The following is a 17678-nucleotide window of genomic DNA, read 5'->3' as shown; positions in this document are numbered from 1 at the left end:
CCCCCCCGGGCCGGGGCCGAGGGGAGACCCCGCCTCCGCCCTTCCGGGGGGAGACACTTCACACCTTTGTCCTTCGGGGCGGGCTAGGTACAAGGGGAGACCTGTCCACCCAGTGTGACTTCACCGAGCCAGGTAGGGGGTAAGATTTCCTGCACCCGGGCTACGCAAGGTGAGACACCCGCCCCGTCTCCCTGCAGATAACACCCCTGCGAGCGCTATGAGCCAATGGTCCATTTCCAGGAATGGGTGGAGAGTGGTTCCTGAGTACCCCAGCGCCTGGGCGCTCTCTCGGGTTCGGGGGCTTCTCCGTCCCCTTTTCCTGTCTTTTGAAAGTGGCTCTTCTGATGCAATGAGAACCACCCGGGCAAGCAGGGGAAACTGCCTGTCTGCAAAATAAACAACTGAGACTAGCCACTCCATACCATTAGCCTTTGGTATCTTGGCAATTCTTTGCGTTCATAACAATAGCGTGTAAACATTTCAGACAAAAGTACGACTTGAGTTAATGTCTCCTTCATTGTGTGATTCTGCCAACTAGCCGCATGACTGTTCAGTAGACCAGTATCGAAGGGGTAGCCGTGTTAGTCAGTATCCACAAAAACAACGACTCCTCGTTGTTTTTGTTCAGTAGACAGAGTACCCTGAAGAAGCTAAACTTAAATCAGACAGGCTCTAAAATCAGATGGGCCTGTATGTATTCAACTTTTTGTTAGTCCAGTTATTGCTGCAAATTTTCAATAGAGGTTACAGATCAGCACAACATCAGGAATCTATCTAGTTGTGCTTCTCACTTAGGCACTAGCAAAGCTTAAATGTGTGCTCCATCTCTGAGATTCCTATGCCTCTGCATTAGAAAAGTTTGTTTTTTTTAATATTGACATTTGATAGATATGCCTGGGTTGTTAAATGTATGTAATCAAAGTATTTGCTCAAGTTAATAGAATAATTAGAAATGATATGTCACCGGATGTGTAAATATGCTCGTTCTGTAATATGGCAATACCTTGCTAAATAGGGAGATTTGATTATTGTTACTGTATAATGTTTCTCTAAATGAAAGGTCACTGTTGTAGTCATTGTTCTATCTCTGTTATTTACATGGTAAGGATTTGTAAACCTGTTACAACTTACTAGATAAAGAAACAATTTAAAAAAAGAAATTGTGTACTTAGTCCTACACCAGGAATAGAGTTATTAAGCCCAATTATAGATTTAAACCATCTCTTGAAAGGTGCTTTTACAAAATATATGAAAGGCATGATTTAACAGTAAGACTCTAACTGTTGTTTGCTTAACCAAAATTAAATAATACCCCCTGATTTCTTGGGAAGACTTTACACTCAAGCTCTCCACTTTTTTTCCCCCTTTTCTTTCAAACAGTTAAAGGAGAACATTGAGCAGTTCTTCACCAAATTTGTGGAGGAAGGGAAAGCTACTGTTCGTCTGAAAGAACCTGCAGTGGATGTCTGTCTCAGCAAGGTAGAAAACTGATAGTGGACTAGCTTTCTGTCTGGCTTTCTTTATTTTATGTGGGTGGTTCACTGGGAGCCCCCTCCCTTTTTTCTATGGTGTTGAATGTTGCTCTTTCTGTAACTAGTAAACATGTCAAGGCCCAGAAGAGTTCCTTGAGGTGTTTTCTTACCTGACATGCATTCTGACTCTGCAGCATTCCCAACACCTACTGGTGCATGTAGTGTGAGGTCTCAATCTGGTGTTAGAACTGGATCCCCTGTGTAGGAGTTCATGGCACTGGCACTAGACCAGCCTTAGCTAGGTTTCCACAGTTAAGTGTTCCATAACCTACGTGCCTATGCATATTTGTGTGCATGACTTTAATTGCTTGTTGTCCAAAGCAAATATCTGGACTAGAAAGTATTCTGGGGTGATCTGTATGAAGTCTGCTGTGTAGAAATAAAAGTATACTGTAAAGATGTCATATATAAATGCTCAAGCCAGGAAGTTTGACAGGACATCATCTGCTTCTCTGTCTGCCTTTATATAAGGCCTCTCTCTATTCAGAGTGAATGAGAAGTCACAATTCAAATACCTGAGCATTTTTCCCTAATATTTTTAAAGGAAAAGTTAGGCTATAATCAGTGTTAGTCTTAGCAGTTTGGGCCTGCCAGACAATTATTTTGGGGGCCCACAAACTTAACTAGCCACAAAGGAATAGCCTTTGGATATGTGGTCTGTGAGATGATTCAAAAATATAATTGACTTGTTATGTATATCTTAAAATGGAGAGGGATCTTTGGGTTGGCCCCTCATTTTGCAGAAAAAGCTGATCCCTGCTGCTTTTGCTTTGATATGTTAACTTTCTTTCCTTTGTTTTTCCATATCCCCGCTGTTCTATCTCTGCCACTCGGTTTCCTCATTTGTCTAGTGTTTTTTCTCTCCTCTTTCCTTTAAAAAGCAGCATCCTTATCTCTTTATTTTTCATCTAGCCAGTCCTCTGTTACTCCTCCCACGTTATGTTGTCTCTTTTCCAAAACAAAATTACTACTTGGATTTTCCTTACAGTTGTTTCAGTGCTTGTATTCATGTACCAATAATGCACTGTTAAAATGATTAATCAGCTTGTGCTGCAAAATTAGAGGCCTCTGTTAATGTACCAGCAATACACTTGCTGTCTGTCTTATTGCTCAATTAATGCCGGTCCTTGGCAGAACTGCCTGTCTAGAACTGATGCAGAATTTAGGAAAACCTCTAACCTTTCTAGGATTATTTTTCTAAAATCTCAAAATTGGGTTGTGTGGCTAAAAGAAAAGTAGATTGTCAAGGCTCCTTCCCCACTCTGAACTTTAGGGTATAGATGTGGGGGCCTGCATGAAAACTTCTAAGCTTAACTACCAGCTTAGATCTAGGGTATGTCTACACTACGAGAGTAGTTCGATTTTAGTTAAATCGAATATGTGCAATCGATATTAGAAAGTCGAACGTGTGTGTCTACACTAAGGACAGTAATTCGACTTTGTCAGTCCACACTACCAGGGAAAGCGTCGACATTGGAAGCAGTGCACTGTGGGCAGCTATCCCACAGTTCCCGCAGTCCCCGCTGCCCAGTGGAATTCTGGGTCGAGCCCCCAATGGCTTCTGGGTAAAAAATTGTGGCGAGGGTGCTTTTGGGTAACTGTCGTCATCCGTCAGTCACTACCGCCCTGCCTCCCTCCCTGAAAGCGCCGGCGGGAAATCAGTTCGCGCACTTTTTGATCAGTGACAGCGCGGACGCCACAGCACTGCGATCATGGATCCCGCTGCGACCATCGCTGCAGTTGTGGCCGTTCTCAACGCCTCGCACCTTATCATACACCTTTCCCAGAGGCAGATGCAGAGAAATCAGGCGAGGAGGCTACGGCAGCGGAGTGAGGGCCTGAAGTCGGAGAGTAGCACAGAGCTGTCAGAAACCACGACACCCAGCGCCGAGGACATCACGTTTGCAATGGGGCATGTGGATTTTGTTGAACGGCGATTCTGGGCCCGGGAAACAAGCACGGACTGGTGGGACCGCATAGTGCTTCAGGTCTGGGATGAATCCCAGTGGCTGCGAAACTTTCGCATGCGGAAGGGGACTTTCCTGGAACTTTGTGAGTTGCTGTCCCCTGCCCTGAAGCGCAAGGACACCCGCATGCGAGCAGCCCTGACTGTCCAGAAGCGAGTGGCCATAGCCCTCTGGAAGCTTGCAACGCCGGACAGCTACCGGTCAGTCGCGAACCACTTTGGCGTGGGCAAATCTACCGTGGGGGTTGTTGTCATGCAAGTAGCCAAGGCAATCGTCAAGGTACTGCTGTCAAAGGTAGTGACCCTGGGAAACGCGCAGGCCATCATAGATGGCTTCGCTGCGATGGGATTCCCAAACTGCGGTGGGGCTATAGATGGGACTCACATCCCTATCCTGGGACCGGGCCACCAGGCCAGCCAGTACATCAATAGAAAGGGGTACTTTTCAATGGTGCTGCAAGCACTGGTGGACCATCGGGGACGGTTTACAAACATCTACGTCGGATGGCCGGGCAAGGTTCATGACGCTCGCGTGTTCAGGAACTCTGGTCTGTTTAGACGGCTGCAGGAAGGTATTTACTTCCCGGACCACAAGATAACTGTTGGGGATGTGGAGATGCCTACAGTGATCCTCGGGGACCCAGCCTACCCGCTAATGCCCTGGCTCATGAAGCCCTATACTGGCGCCCTGGACACAGAAAAAGAACTGTTCAACTACCGGCTGAGCAAGTGCAGAATGGTAGTGGAGTGTGCTTTTGGCCGTCTCAAGGGGAGATGGAGAAGCTTACTCACTCGCTGTGATCTCAGCGAAACCAATATCCCCATCGTTATTGCAGCTTGCTGTGTGCTCCACAATCTGTGTGAGAGCAAGGGGGAGACCTTTATGGCGGGGTGGGAGGTTGAGGCAAATAGCCTGGCTGCTGATTACGCCCAGCCAGACAGCCGGGCGATTAGAAGAGCCCAGCGGGACGCGCTGTGCATCCGGGAGGCTTTGAAAGCCAGTTTCAAGGCTGAGCAGGGTACCCATTGACTTTTAAGTTTGTGGACACAGAAGCTGAACTTGCCCCCGTTTCTTTACCCAGTTGCCGTCGACTATCCTCTCCAATTACATACCCCCTTCACCCCCTTCCCAAAAAATAAAATCTGTTCTGTTTTGTTCATGGACACCGTTGTCTTTATTACTGTTTTCACGGGAATGTTTTAAACCTGGGACGCAGACTGTGGCGGGGAGCGGGTTTAGGGTTGTGATGCAAATGATGCTTCTAAACTCCAGGAATGACAGGCTCCGCGATGGTGGACTGGTTGTTTCAACGGAGCCTGCCAGCCCTCCTGGCCGGGACTGCGTGTATGTGTCGGCTATGTGACTGTCTTGCAGGGGGAGGAGGGTTACAGATCCCCTGCTGCGCGGCTCTGTGATCCAGGGTAAGGACCGCTGCATAAGATCTGTAACTGCCCTCCCCCGCCACCAAGTCACAGAGCAACACCACCGCCCCCACCACACAGAACATGAAAACCACCTCCCAGACTGACCAGGATAACTAGTCACTGCACTGTATATGTGCCCTGCTGCTGCACCTGCCCCCTGCTAAAGGTGACTGTCCTGTCCAATGACCAAGGCCCTTCCCCCCCCTCCAGACAGACTCCCCTCCAAAAGAAGAGGATGGAAACAGAAATGAACAGAAACGTATTCTTTATTAACAACCGCACATGGAACGGGGGGGTGAAACTTGGACGGGGTCTTGTGTGAGGCGGGTAGGAAAGGACTTTTCAAATTTTGGGGAATGAGAGCCTTCTAGTGGTAGAGCAGTCCGCAGGGGTGGAGTGAAATTTTTCCCGGCCCCTTCCACCCCTCCGTGTTTGGACTTTGGGTGAGGGGGGTATGGGACTTGGTGGCGGGGCAGGGCAGTTACAGAGAGACTGCAGCGGGGCTCTCTCCTCCTGCCTCCGGTCCTGCAGAACATCCACAAGGCGGCGGAGCGTGTCCGTTTGCTCCCTCATTAGTCCAAGCAGCGTTTGAGTAGCCTGCCTGTCCTCCTGTCGCCACCTCTCCTCCCGTTCAATGTTTGCCCGGTGCATTTGGGACAAGTTCTCCCTCCACTGTGTCTGCTGGGCTGCCTGTGCTCGGGAGCATTCCATTAGTTCAGCAAACATGTCTTCCCGTGTCCTCTTCTTCCTCCTCCTAATGTGCGCTAGCCTCTGGGCAGATGTGGCTGTGGGAATTGGAAAAAGGGAGTGAATTCCTGAGACAGAGCAATGTATCTGTGAACAGAGAACATAGTCTTTCTCTGTGAACAAGACCATGCAGAGCACCTATCACACGCGCACTGAGGACAAGGTCGAATTTTCGGCCCTCGCCTACAGTGCCTGCGGTCTTGCTGTGGCGAGCTGAGGAGCAGGGCAGGACACCGGACTTTGTCTAGATGGCAAACATGGTAAGCCGTAGACTTGTGGCCGCTTAAAACTTTAAGAGTGGCACTGGCCTCCTTTCACATAGAAAGCAATGCGAGTCTCTGCTGGCAGCAATCCTGCAAGCATGAACTCTGGCCCTGTCCCAGCCCCTCGCGGCTGTAAACCGCGTGGCTGTAAACCGGCGGTTGCAGTTCTGTAAAGGGACGGGCAAGCAGTCCCAATACTAACTTTCCCCTACCTAATTCACAGCAGGGAGTCATGCCTGACATCACCCTCCTGAAGGTCTCCGAGAGCCAGAAGGAGAAGATGCTCCGGGACAGCCTGCAGAAACCGGGGCCATTTGCTGCACTGCTGTGCAAGGCCATGATCCCGGAGTACCTGCTGGCGTTGTGGCAGGGAAACGTGTCCTACCACGGGGGGCCTAATAAGCTGTCCCTGCCCAGGAACCTGCTGATGAGGCTTGAAAAACACCTGCAGGAGGTGTATGAGGAGTTCTCCCCGGAGGATGTCGCCTCGATCCCCGGTTACATTGACCAGTTCTTGGCTTAGGTGCCCTTGGAGGGACAAATGACTGCAGGGTTTTGGGCACTATAATCATGAAGCGGACATTGTGAGATTTTTTTAAAATGGTTCGGACTATATATTGAGGCGCCCAAAGACGGAGTAATCATGATACACTTTGCACTGATTCCCCTTTTGTTTGACTTTCCTGTTTACATGTTTTTAAGCACTTTACCCACTGTTAATATTTTCAATCTTCCTGTTTTGTTGCAAATAAATGTTTACATGTTTTAAAGCACTTTAGCTACTGTTAATATTTTAAATATGCCAGTTATGTTGTAAATAAATGTTTGGATATTTAAAACACTTACTGCTTGATCCTTCCCCTGAATCTGTGTCTGGGGTAACGGCTGGGGAGGGTTGGTAGGGGATCTCTGTCAGGGTGATGAAGAGCTCCTGGCTGTCGGGCAAATCAGCGTTGTAAGCGCTGTCTACTGCCTCGTCCTCCTCATCTCCTTCCTCCTCTTCCCCGTCCGCTGAGGAACCGGCCGCGGACAATATCCCATCCTCAGAGTCCACGGTCAGGGGTGGGGTAGTGGTGGCGGCCGCACCTAGGATGGAATGCAGTGCCTCGTAGAAACGGGATGTGTGAGGCTGGGATCCGGAGCGTCCGTTTGCCTCTTTGGTCTTCTGGTAGCCTTGTCTCAGCTCCTTGATTTTCACGCGGCACTGCGTTGCATCCCGGCTGTAGCCTCTCTCTGCCATGGCTTTAGAGATCTTCTCATAGATCTTTGCATTCCGTCTTTTGGAGCGCAGCTCGGAAAGCACGGACTCATCTCCCCACACAGCGATGAGATCCAAGACTTCCCGATCCGTCCATGCTGGGGCCCTCTTTCTATTGGATTGCACGGCCATCTCTGCTGGAGAGCTCTGCATCGTTGCCACTGCTGCCACTGCTGCTGAGCTCGCCACGGTGTCCAAACAGAAACTGCGCTTCAAACTGCCCAGACAGGAAAAGGAATTCAAATTTTCCCGGGGTGTGGCTGGTCAGAGCATCCGAGCTCGGACTGCTGTCCAGAGCGTCAACAGAGTGGTGCACTGTGGGATAGCTCCCGGAGCTATTACCGTCGATTTCCATCCACACCTAGCCTAATTCGATATGGCCATTTCGAATTTAGCGCTACTCCTCTCGTTGTGGAGGATTACAGAAATCGATTTAAGGAGGGCTCTATGTCGAACTAAATGGCTTCGTGGTGTGGACGGGTGCAGGGTTAATTCGATATAACGGCGCTAAATTCGACATAAAAGCCTAGTGTAGACCAGGCCCTAGTCTGCTGCCACCACTCCCAATGTGCTAATTCCCTTCCCTGGGTAGCCTTGAGAGACTCTTCACCAATTCCCTGGTGAATACAGATCCAAACCCCTTGGATCTTAAAACAAGAAGAAATTAACCATCCCCCCTCCTTTCTCCCACCAACTCCTGGTGGATCAAGATCCAACCCCCTTGGATCTAAAAAACAGGGAAAATAAATCAGGTTCTTAAAAAGAAGGCTTTTAATTAAAGAAAAAGGTAAAAATCATCTCTGTAAAATCAGGATGGAAAATAACTTTACAGGGTAATCAAACTTAAAGAGCCCAGAGGTTCAAAGTTACAGCCCTCTAGCCTTAGGTTCAAAGTTACAGCAAACAGAGATAAACACCCTAGTAAAAGGTACATTTACAAGGTGAGAAAACAAAGATAAAACTAACACGCCTTGCCTGGCTGTTTACTTACAAGTTTGAAATATGAGAGACTTGTTCAGAAAGACTTGGAGAGCCTGGATTGATGTGTGGTCCCTCTCAGTCCCAAGAGCGAACAACCACCAAAACAAAGAGCACAAAACAAAAGCCTCCCCCCCCCCACCAAGATTTGAAAGTATCTTGTCCCCTTATTGGTCCTTTGGGTCAGGTAACCTGGCTGACACCTGAGCTTCTTAACCCTTTACAGGTAAAAGGATTTTGGAGTCTCTGGCCAGGAGGGATTTTATAGTATTGTACACAGGAGGGCTGTTACCCTTCCCTTTATAGTTATGACATAGATAGTGCAGCTTCCTAAACAAAAGGGTGAACAATTTCCCTTTGCCCTTTTGTGTTATATTCCTGAGTCTCTAATCTAAATGAAGTCCATTTTTGGATTTATGCTAAGAAGGAAATGTAGGTACTATAAGGAAAATATATTCTACCTTTGAAGAAAAGTTGTTCAAAGAATTAAATGTAATAGCTTATGGTCCTTGTGAACAGAAAAATAGCTTCAGTAGACTTATAGAAAAGTTGAAACCTTAGAAGCAATACTAGCAACACTTGATAAATGCTTATTGCAAGGATGTTATCTGTTTAATGGATTCGAACAGTAAGCTCCTGAGAACTGGAGGTTCTGGGAAGAATCCATTGAACCAGCACATCCAGCCCCTGAAAATGGTTTTCCTTATGGGGGCAGGGAGTTCCTCACCTACTAGTTCTACCTCCAACCTCCTCGCCTGCCTATCCATTTATACAGCGCTCATCACCTTGGTATCTGAGCACTTTGTGCCTCCGCTCCCTTCCGAAGCCATTCAAAATCTTAGCACTTCAGTTTGGTGGGTACAATATATTTTTTAAAAATTAAATGCGTTAAATTTAATTAAAATGATGCTTTAAATTAATTTAAAACTATATAATTCTGTACATTTTAGGGCAGACTCTGTCCTGTCCCACCTTTCTCCTTTATAAGACCAACAGTTACTTATGTTAGGGTTGAAGTCTGTTTCTGGCATTGGTAGAGCATGTAGTGCCTTTCTCGTTGTCAGTAGGATAAGGATGTTTCTCTAAAAGTGGTTGTTTCAGCAATCTTGTGTGTGGCTGTGCTGTTTGACTGATTGGTAGGAGTTCATGATTTCCCTGTCAGGATGACTGAGTAATCAGATGTGACTTCACAAGCCATTGGATGGCACCTTCCTGTCCTACCATCTGAAGAAGTGAGGTTTTTTACCCACGAAAGCTTATGCCCAAATAAAACTGTTAGTCTTTAAGGTGCCACCGGACTCCTTGTTGTTTTTGTGGATACAGACTAACATGGCTATCCCCTGATACTTGTCCTACCACTGTCATACTGGAGTTAGGGTTCAGATTAAACTATTCAGTCTTAGATTGTTTCGCAAGGATAACCAGAGTATGTAGGAGCCCTGCTAGGTATAAATAGTTACAAGAATTTCTTTACCAAGAAGGGATCCACAACACATGGATGTAGCAGAGAGGATTGATTTGAGCCTGCAAGTTTCAGGAAGGTTGGTGCTGAGAGTATTTGGCCTCATGATTGAGCTGTGTTTGTGTAACTGATGGAATGTGTTGGATGCGGTGGTGATAAAACACACGCTTGCTCTGCATTCTGATAACTGACCCCTCAGATGCACTGTTTGTGTGTTGATCTAGGGAAAATCTGCAGTAGGGGAAGGACTTGCAAATTCTTCTGATTCAAAACTGCAATAACGATGGCTGCATCCTGTGTAGGAGGAAAGCCCCCCCCACAGTGGCTACCCATTTAAGGGACTTTATTCAGAGACCTAATCACTTCGCTTAAATATTTTGGAGATTAGGGTGGTCCTGTATACCATAAGAGCTTTCAGCGACCTAGTATTGCCAATAGGTGGCCCTGATTCACACAGTCAATTAGTAATAGCTGATTCAATTGCAATGAACGTTTTGTCACATAAGATCATTTAGAACCAGTGTGCTGCTTTTATTCCTGGGGGAATTCTGCACCACTGCGCAATGCAGAATTTTGCAGAAATTAACGTGCGCGCAGAATTTCTTTTCCCCCACAGAAATAGGCTGCAGTGCTGCTAGTTGCCACTAGGGGCCACTGGACTCTGCAGAGCCCAGGTTGCAGATAGAAGACACTGCTGGGAGGAGGGGGAGAGAGCTAGAGCAGGGGTTCTCAAACTTCATTGCACTGCGACCCCCTTCTGATAACAAAAATTATTACAGGATCCCAGGATGGGGGACCAAAACCTGAGCCTGGCGGGGGCAAAGCCAAAGCCCTATGACCCCAAGCCTGGGGGCCAAAGCCGAAGCCCTTGGGCTTCAGCCCTAGGCAGGGGACCTGTAACCTTAGCCCCGCCACCCAGGGCTGAAGCCCTCGGCCTTAGGCTTTGACCCTGGGCCCCAGCAAGTCTAAGCCAGCCTGGCAACCCCATTAAAATGGAGTCGTGACCCACTTTGGGGTCTCAACCCACACTTTTAGAACCATGGAGCTAGAGGGTTCCTGGCAGCTGCAGTTCCCCACATGCCCTGAGGGAAGGAGAGGGCAGCACGCAAGAAGCTGTGCAAGCCTGGGACCAAGCATCAGGCTGTTTCTCCCTCTGGATTCCTGGGCTCTGAGGGGGGGAGGCGGGACAGGGATGGTTGTCTGGGCAAGGTGGGGCCCTGCAGCTGGGCTCTGTGAGGGAGGGGTTGCAGGTATCTGTGTTGGGGGGGCCCCGCGGTTGGGCTTTGGAGAGGAGGTGGTTCGGGTGTATTGGCTGGGGGGGCCCTGCAGATGGGTTTGGGAGGGGGTAGAGAAACACGAACTGGGTTGTCATAGGGGTTTCTTTAAATCTTTACTCCCCGGGGAATTTTTGTGTGTCTGTATTGTTGCAGACATACTTGCTGACAGGTATTTTGAAATAAATTACCAAAATAATTGAAACTGGCATGATTATGTAGTGTTATTTTGACAAATAAAATTTGCAGAATTTTTAATTTTTTGGCGCAGAATGCCTCCAGGAGTATTCTTTGCATCCTGATTGAAGATCCTTCTCTCTCAGTATTGATTCTGAAATGGTACAAATCCAAAGGTTTGTTTTTGAGCAAAAGGCTGAAGGCCTGCTAGCGGCTCAGGGGTTTACAAGAGGTATACAAATTGAAGTGGAAAATGTGTGTGGCTTAAAGACCCATTTGGATTTCATTACGTCTCTACAGGAAAACTGCTTGACTGACTTCATCTGTCAGTCTAGTTACAGTATCTCCTTAGTTTATTTAGTTGCTAACTTCAGCATTTCATGAAGCAGTTGAAGGTAAATCATGAGCTGCTTATTACATTTAAAACCTCTTATTAAAAAGCTCCATGTTTCATTGGATATGAATGTGGACATTTCACAAAACTGATGCAACCTCCTTCTGAGCCACTCTAATCTTGAGTTCAGATTTCCTGATGACAATGACTTCAGCTTCCAGAATGAGCTTCAGGAGCTAGGAACACATCCACTCTAAATTCTTTAAGAATTAGTGGTGCTCTGGCTTTACATTTTCCTTTGTCAGCTACATCCCAGACGAGAGCCTTCATGCCATATCATTGTTGGTTTCATAGTTCCAGTAGATGCTGGTGACTTGGATCTCCTGAGTAGGAATATATTCCTCAACAAAGTTCTTCCCCTGGAGTCAGCGCCAGAGTATGATTTTTCTGTCCCCTCGGATAACAATTTTCATATTATACTGGACCCCTTGGCAAACCTGCTCTGCATCCCTGATTCACGGACTGCAGTCCTACAGGGATGTTCTTGTCTGTGACTGGAGCCTGGTCCAAGCCCACCAGCTTCTTCAGGGCTGGGAACATCTTCCATGTTCCACACCTTCCTGGAGGAGACAAACCTCTGTACAGCCTGTAGAAAAAGAGCCTCCTGCCAGAGACTCAACAGCAGCCTTGTCCAGGAGTGCTCCTGGAGGTGAGGGGACAGGTTACTGATAGAGGTGGCACATTTTTATTTGTTATGGCAATGGGGTGGGGGGTGATTGCTGAATGTCCCAAGCAAAACACAGTCCTGTGCCAGCAGAGGGAGGAATCTGCCCAAACCCCAGCACCCTTGGGCTGGGCTCCAAGAACCTGCCTCTCTGCCCTGTGCTGCTAAGCAGGACGTGGGACTGCAGCGCAAGGCTTGGCCCCCTCATAGCCTGAAGGGGGCAGAGGGCACTGTCTTCCCAGGGGGGATTCGTCCTATTCTCTTCCCAAAAGTGAGAATTCCAGCTTAACTAGTCAATCTCCCTGACAATAATTTTTCCATATCCTCTCTGGTAATGTTCTCTTTCATAACCTTGTTGTAGAGAGGTTCCTAGTTTCTCTGGAGTAAAGATCTTTAGAACATCCATCCAGTGCTTTATTTTAGAACCCTGAAGCAAAAGATCATGCTACAATTGACTCTTATTTTCCTTTAGCAGGCCTGCACCAGCAATATCACATTAAGATCCATTAGGTCCAAGGAATGTCTACTTGCATAGCCAGCTTCAGATCAGTTCCGGTCTGGGAGATTTGTAGGGCAGCAACACAGACTGCTTACTATGCTTCTACAATATCCTTTTTTATTGCTGGGACTCTGACATTTTGATTCCAGTTTTCACTGATTACTATCACAGAGTCATTTCCTGAGCGCTTCTGAGAATAACCGTTTATCTATTTTATTTGCATGGGCACGTCTTTGGGGTTTTCTCCTCAACTTGTTCTTGTTTAGGGGTATAATACTAACTTTGCTTAGATAATGTGGAGGGATTTTCTTTTTGAGACACCAAAAGCCAAGATATTTTCATCTTGAAGTTGCAGAATGTTTTAACTTCAGCCTCTGGCATCCAAAAGCTTCTTAGTTTCCAGGAGTTGGCATCTGCTGTGATATCCACTTCTAGAGCAAAGGAAATCTTACCTGTAACTTTTGTTCTCTGGTGTATAGTCACAACAAATCTACCCACTTCCCCAAAGATCTGGAGGGCTTTTTTTAATGTTCAGATTTGATTTGCCACCTTTGACATTGAATGGGGAGTTAATTGACATTAGATATTTGTGGGCTTAGTAAGAAAGCCAGTCATACTGTTAGCAGTGCAATCACGTTTATTTGGCCCTTACTGCTATCTTAATCAAATACGGCTTATCTGTATGACAATAGCACCTAGAGGCCCCCAGGATTAGGGCCTCATTGTGCTGGGCACTTCAGACACATAGTAAGAGACAGTCCTCTCCCCTATAGAATTTACAATCTAAACAGACAATGGGTGGAAGAAAGGAATTACTATCCTCCATTTTACAGATGGAGAAATGAAGCATATAGACTGAGTGACTTGCCCAAGCTCACAAACTATCAGAGCTGGGAATAGAGTACAGATCTCCCAAGTCTCCGCACAGTCCTGAAGCACAAGACAGAGAGAGAAGTGCGTGTTGTCTGTGGGAACACCTCATCATCTGCTTCCTTTTTGTTTGTTTTTTTAGGTGCGTAATAGCTTAATCTGGCTGTTTACTGCATGCCAGTTACTTTTCTATGAGAGGTAGTTTGGATTAGATCTGTATTGGGAAGCTTTCAAAAGAGCTGAGGCATTTGAAAGTGACACCATACTATTTAACCTCAGCTGTACCAATACAGACCTCCTTTAAATCTATTAAAGTTGTGCTTGATCTTTACTCAACATGCAATTCGTCTGGTATTCCTCAAAGCTATTCATGTGATATGTCAGAGGTGTTATCATCATGCTGGGCCCAACCTAAAGCAAGGATGGTTATTTCCTCAGAAAAGTAGGGAGGCTTCCTGGCTCTACCAGAAGCTTCCTGTGTGACTAAGGGCAACCAGTTAACTTCTGTCTCAGAACATCTGAACTTGCTCTACCGATGTTAAACCAGTTAGTCCAGAGTTTCCACTGTGCCTTAAACTCAGAATGCCACCCATGCTCAACCTGTGGTGGTGTGTTTTTTTTTTCTCTGCCTAGGGGCCATCAGAAACACTGTTTATAGCCTTAAAGCTTTGCCTCCCCCTCCACCCCATGTGTGTAGTCTGTAGAAATGGGCATGTTAACCTGTTCCAGCTGTGACTTGCTGCCCTCCTTTTCCAACCCTTATTCTGTGCTAGCTTCTCAGCTTCAAACTCTTGCGCTCCGTTCTTTTTTTGAGCTATGTAGTGCATTTTGTTTGCTCTGACTGATTAGGAGAGGTTGTAACTTCCCTAACTGAATTTTGTATCATTGGTACTTAAATACAATTACTAGAGAATTCAGAACAAGCCTGAATTAGGTCTCTTTTTCCCCGTAGCCATTTTCATTGCCCTGCTGACTCAGTGTCACTTGTCACACTCTCCTGTACAAAAGAGTTCAGAAAGTGCTAGCACAAGTACAGGAGGTTTAAAAGTGAAACGTTTAGAGTTATTCTGTTTTTGCTTTTGTAGGCAAATGCCAGCAATTTAAAGAGCTTCCTTGCAGCAGTGAGGCTGGCTCACCGAGGCACCGATGTTGAAGCGCTGCCGCTCTCAGTCTTGGTACCAGCAAAGACTTCGGAAGTTGAAAAACCTAAAACTAAGATGATCATTACGTCGAGAAGAGACTATCCACTAACCAAAAATTTCCCTTACTCCCTCGAACATCTGCAGGCCTCGTACTGCAAACTCGCCCGAGTCGACATGCGAATGCTTTGTCTGAAAAAACTCCGAAAACTAGACTTAAGCCACAATCATATCAAAAAGCTTCCAGAAACTATTGGTGACCTTGTCAGCCTTCAGGAGCTTAATCTGCACAACAATCACTTGGAGACGTTCTGCGTAGCTCTGTGCAACTCCACGCTTCAGAAGTCTCTCCAGTTTTTGGACCTCAGCCAAAATAAAATCAAAGCACTTCCAGTTCAGTTTTGTCAGCTGCAAGAACTCGTTCACTTAAAGCTCGATGATAATGAGTTGATTAGATTGCCGTTCAAAATGGGCCAGCTAAGTCTACTACGCTTCCTGTCAGCAGCCCGTAATAAGCTTCCTTTTTTGCCCAGTGACTTCAGAAATCTCTCGCTTGAGAAGTTAGATCTCTTTGGAAACCCTTTTGAACAGCCTAATCCTCTTGTTCCCAGCATACAGCTAAAAATACCATTAACTTTATTAGAATCTGCTGCAAGAGCAACAGTAAATTACAGGTAAGAACAGAATGATTGGTCTATAGCTTTGAAAAAGAATGATAAACAACCTGGCAAGTGTTTAACTTTGACCTCTAACGTATGCAATTACAGTAAATTACAGGGTAGCAGAAAAGTTCCTTTAAACTCAATGTAAGTTCATCTCTCAAGGCTCAGTGTAATAATGGTGAGAATCTGAGATTGTTTTCACTGTAACTTGAAGCTTTTGAAAGCGGGGGTCAGAGTGAAACCTGTAGACTGAAATCCTCTATCCACAGAACAGGTATAGTTTCAGTAACGAACATCTGCTCTCTCAAGTTATGAGAATACACCAGTTTCCATGAACATTGGTCTCTTCTAAAACTACCAGTGCAGGGTTCCTGTTGTGGTGAGGTTTTGTCATGTGGGTATATCGTTCATGTTGGGTCCTATTCACGATGGCTTGAGGCGGCTTTCACGCATGGTTGCCACTCAGCTTGTGTTCACGCACCCATGTTAGAAACCATGCTAAATATTTGCTAGTGGGTAGCCATTTTCTGCTAATGTGCTGGTTTTTTCTACCCATCCACACTGAAACTGCCAGCTGCAAATGTGTTTGTACATTGTTCTGCTCTTGGTGTGGACAGAGCAGCGTTGCAAAGATTTTGGTTAAATGTGAGGTGACTGCTTGGAAGGTAAATGTCTAGCTGTAGTTACATCATTCCAGTTGAGGTCGCTATCTACCTTACCACTGGCTTTCTTGAACCACTGCAGCATCAGGATTGCTAACTGGCTTTAGGGATTAGGATGTGGAGCTTTTCACCTCTAACTTGAAAGGACCCAGCTCTGAGTAACTATAAGTAATTACCATCTTATGCTTGCAGGAAATAAGCAGTCTCCCTGCAAGGCCAGTGTCTGCCATCTGCACCCCCCTGGGGCTACTACAATGTGCAACTCCTAAATGTTACTGCCTGTCAGTTTGTATAGAAACCAGCAGCTGTGTTAGGAGTGAAACTGCCATGCCCAGTAACAGCCCCTAGGGGAGACAGGCAGAGGTAAAATGCTCAAGTGCCAGGCTGCAAGACGGAAGAGGCTGCTGCTTCTGGACTACACAAGAAAATGGGGTTGGGATTAGGAGAGGTGTGAGGAAGGTGTAATATAGGATCCTGAGACAGAAGAAAAGGGAAATAAAATGTAGATTATCAAAATTCTGGAATCTTTCTCCAGTCCTCTCTCTAAAATCCAAGCTGTAAAGCCCTGTCCACTTGTAACCTGTACTTCCAGACAAGTACCTACAGGTATTGGGGCACTCTCATAATGTGAATTTACTGGCTAGCTCCTATCTAGTTCATATTCTCACTGCCACTGACCTCCCCTTCGCAGGTGAGTTACTCAATACAGTCCTGATGAAGCTTTGTGAATACTTTTTTTTTTTTTCCCCCACTTCCAAATACAAAGTACACTTGCGACAAGCTAATATATATTTCTCAAAAAAGTGCTAAGCAACCTAAATATAGGGGTTGCCACCAGCTCCCTTTTAGTAGGGTCTCTCTAGAGAATTTAATGCCAGTACACTAGCCAGTTAGATTTCAGGAAGGCTTCTTTTAATTAATATGCAAAGCATAATCATTTTAATGCATTGCTGCTAATTGACTCCAAGGATGAGGGGAGATTGAGGGTTTGTCTACACTTACCAGGGGATCGATGCAATGGCGGTCAATTTAGCGGGTCTAGTGAAGACCTGCTAAATCAACCACAGATCGCTCTCCTGTTGACTCCTGTACTGCACCTGAACGAGAAGCACAAGGGGAGTCGGCAGGAGAGCATCTCCCATTGACATAGCATAGTGTGGACCCTGTGGTAAGTAGATCTAAGTACATCGACTTCAGCTACATAATTCACGTAGCTGAAGTAGTGTAACTTAGATTGATCTCCCCCCGTAGTGTAGACAAGGCCTCAGAAGGAACCCTTCCCAAAATCCCTAAACTATATTTGGGATCTGTTTTTATACTTTATGGCGTTATAGTTTTCCATATGCAAAATCGGAATTTGGATTATCTGTGGTTTCACTCCTCAAATTAGAGGGAACTGGGAACAGATCAAAGGCAGCAAACTAATTTGGGGGGCAGAGTCTCTTATGGTTGTTTAAAACAATAACTGCGTGAGGGAGAATTCTTGGTTCTAGTTCTTGATCTGAAGTGATTCTTGAGTGTCATGACCGAGAAGGTAGGTAAGTCAGCAAGAAGCCGGAGTTAAGATGTCTAGGACATACTATCATTTTGTTTATTTCAAAGCAGTTTTTATAAATATCTAATTTATACTATCTCCTGCTTACTCTTATCAGCATAAGAGTAATATTTGACATCACTGTCTCTTCTGTGTCACAGGCTTTGAGATA

At 46.1% G+C, this 17678-nt stretch overlaps 1 protein-coding gene across 1 annotated transcript in view; it reads left to right on the top strand.

The window, feature by feature from the left end:
* The window catches only part of LRR1 (leucine rich repeat protein 1), a 132889-nt gene that overhangs the window by 113619 nt on the left and 1592 nt on the right, over positions 1-17678 (top strand). The window contains exons 3-4 of the mRNA XM_024224397.3: positions 1381-1479; positions 14595-15322. Coding sequence (XP_024080165.2) covers positions 1381-1479; positions 14595-15322 — 827 coding nt within the window. The remainder of the gene's footprint in view (positions 1-1380; positions 1480-14594; positions 15323-17678) is intronic.

Source organism: Terrapene carolina, unplaced genomic scaffold (genome assembly GCF_002925995.2).
Source record: "Terrapene carolina triunguis isolate 2854851 unplaced genomic scaffold, T_m_triunguis-2.0 Scaffold189, whole genome shotgun sequence".
In the NCBI taxonomy this organism is placed as follows: Eukaryota; Metazoa; Chordata; order Testudines; family Emydidae; genus Terrapene; species Terrapene triunguis.
This window is presented reverse-complemented; position numbering and strand designations above follow the sequence as displayed.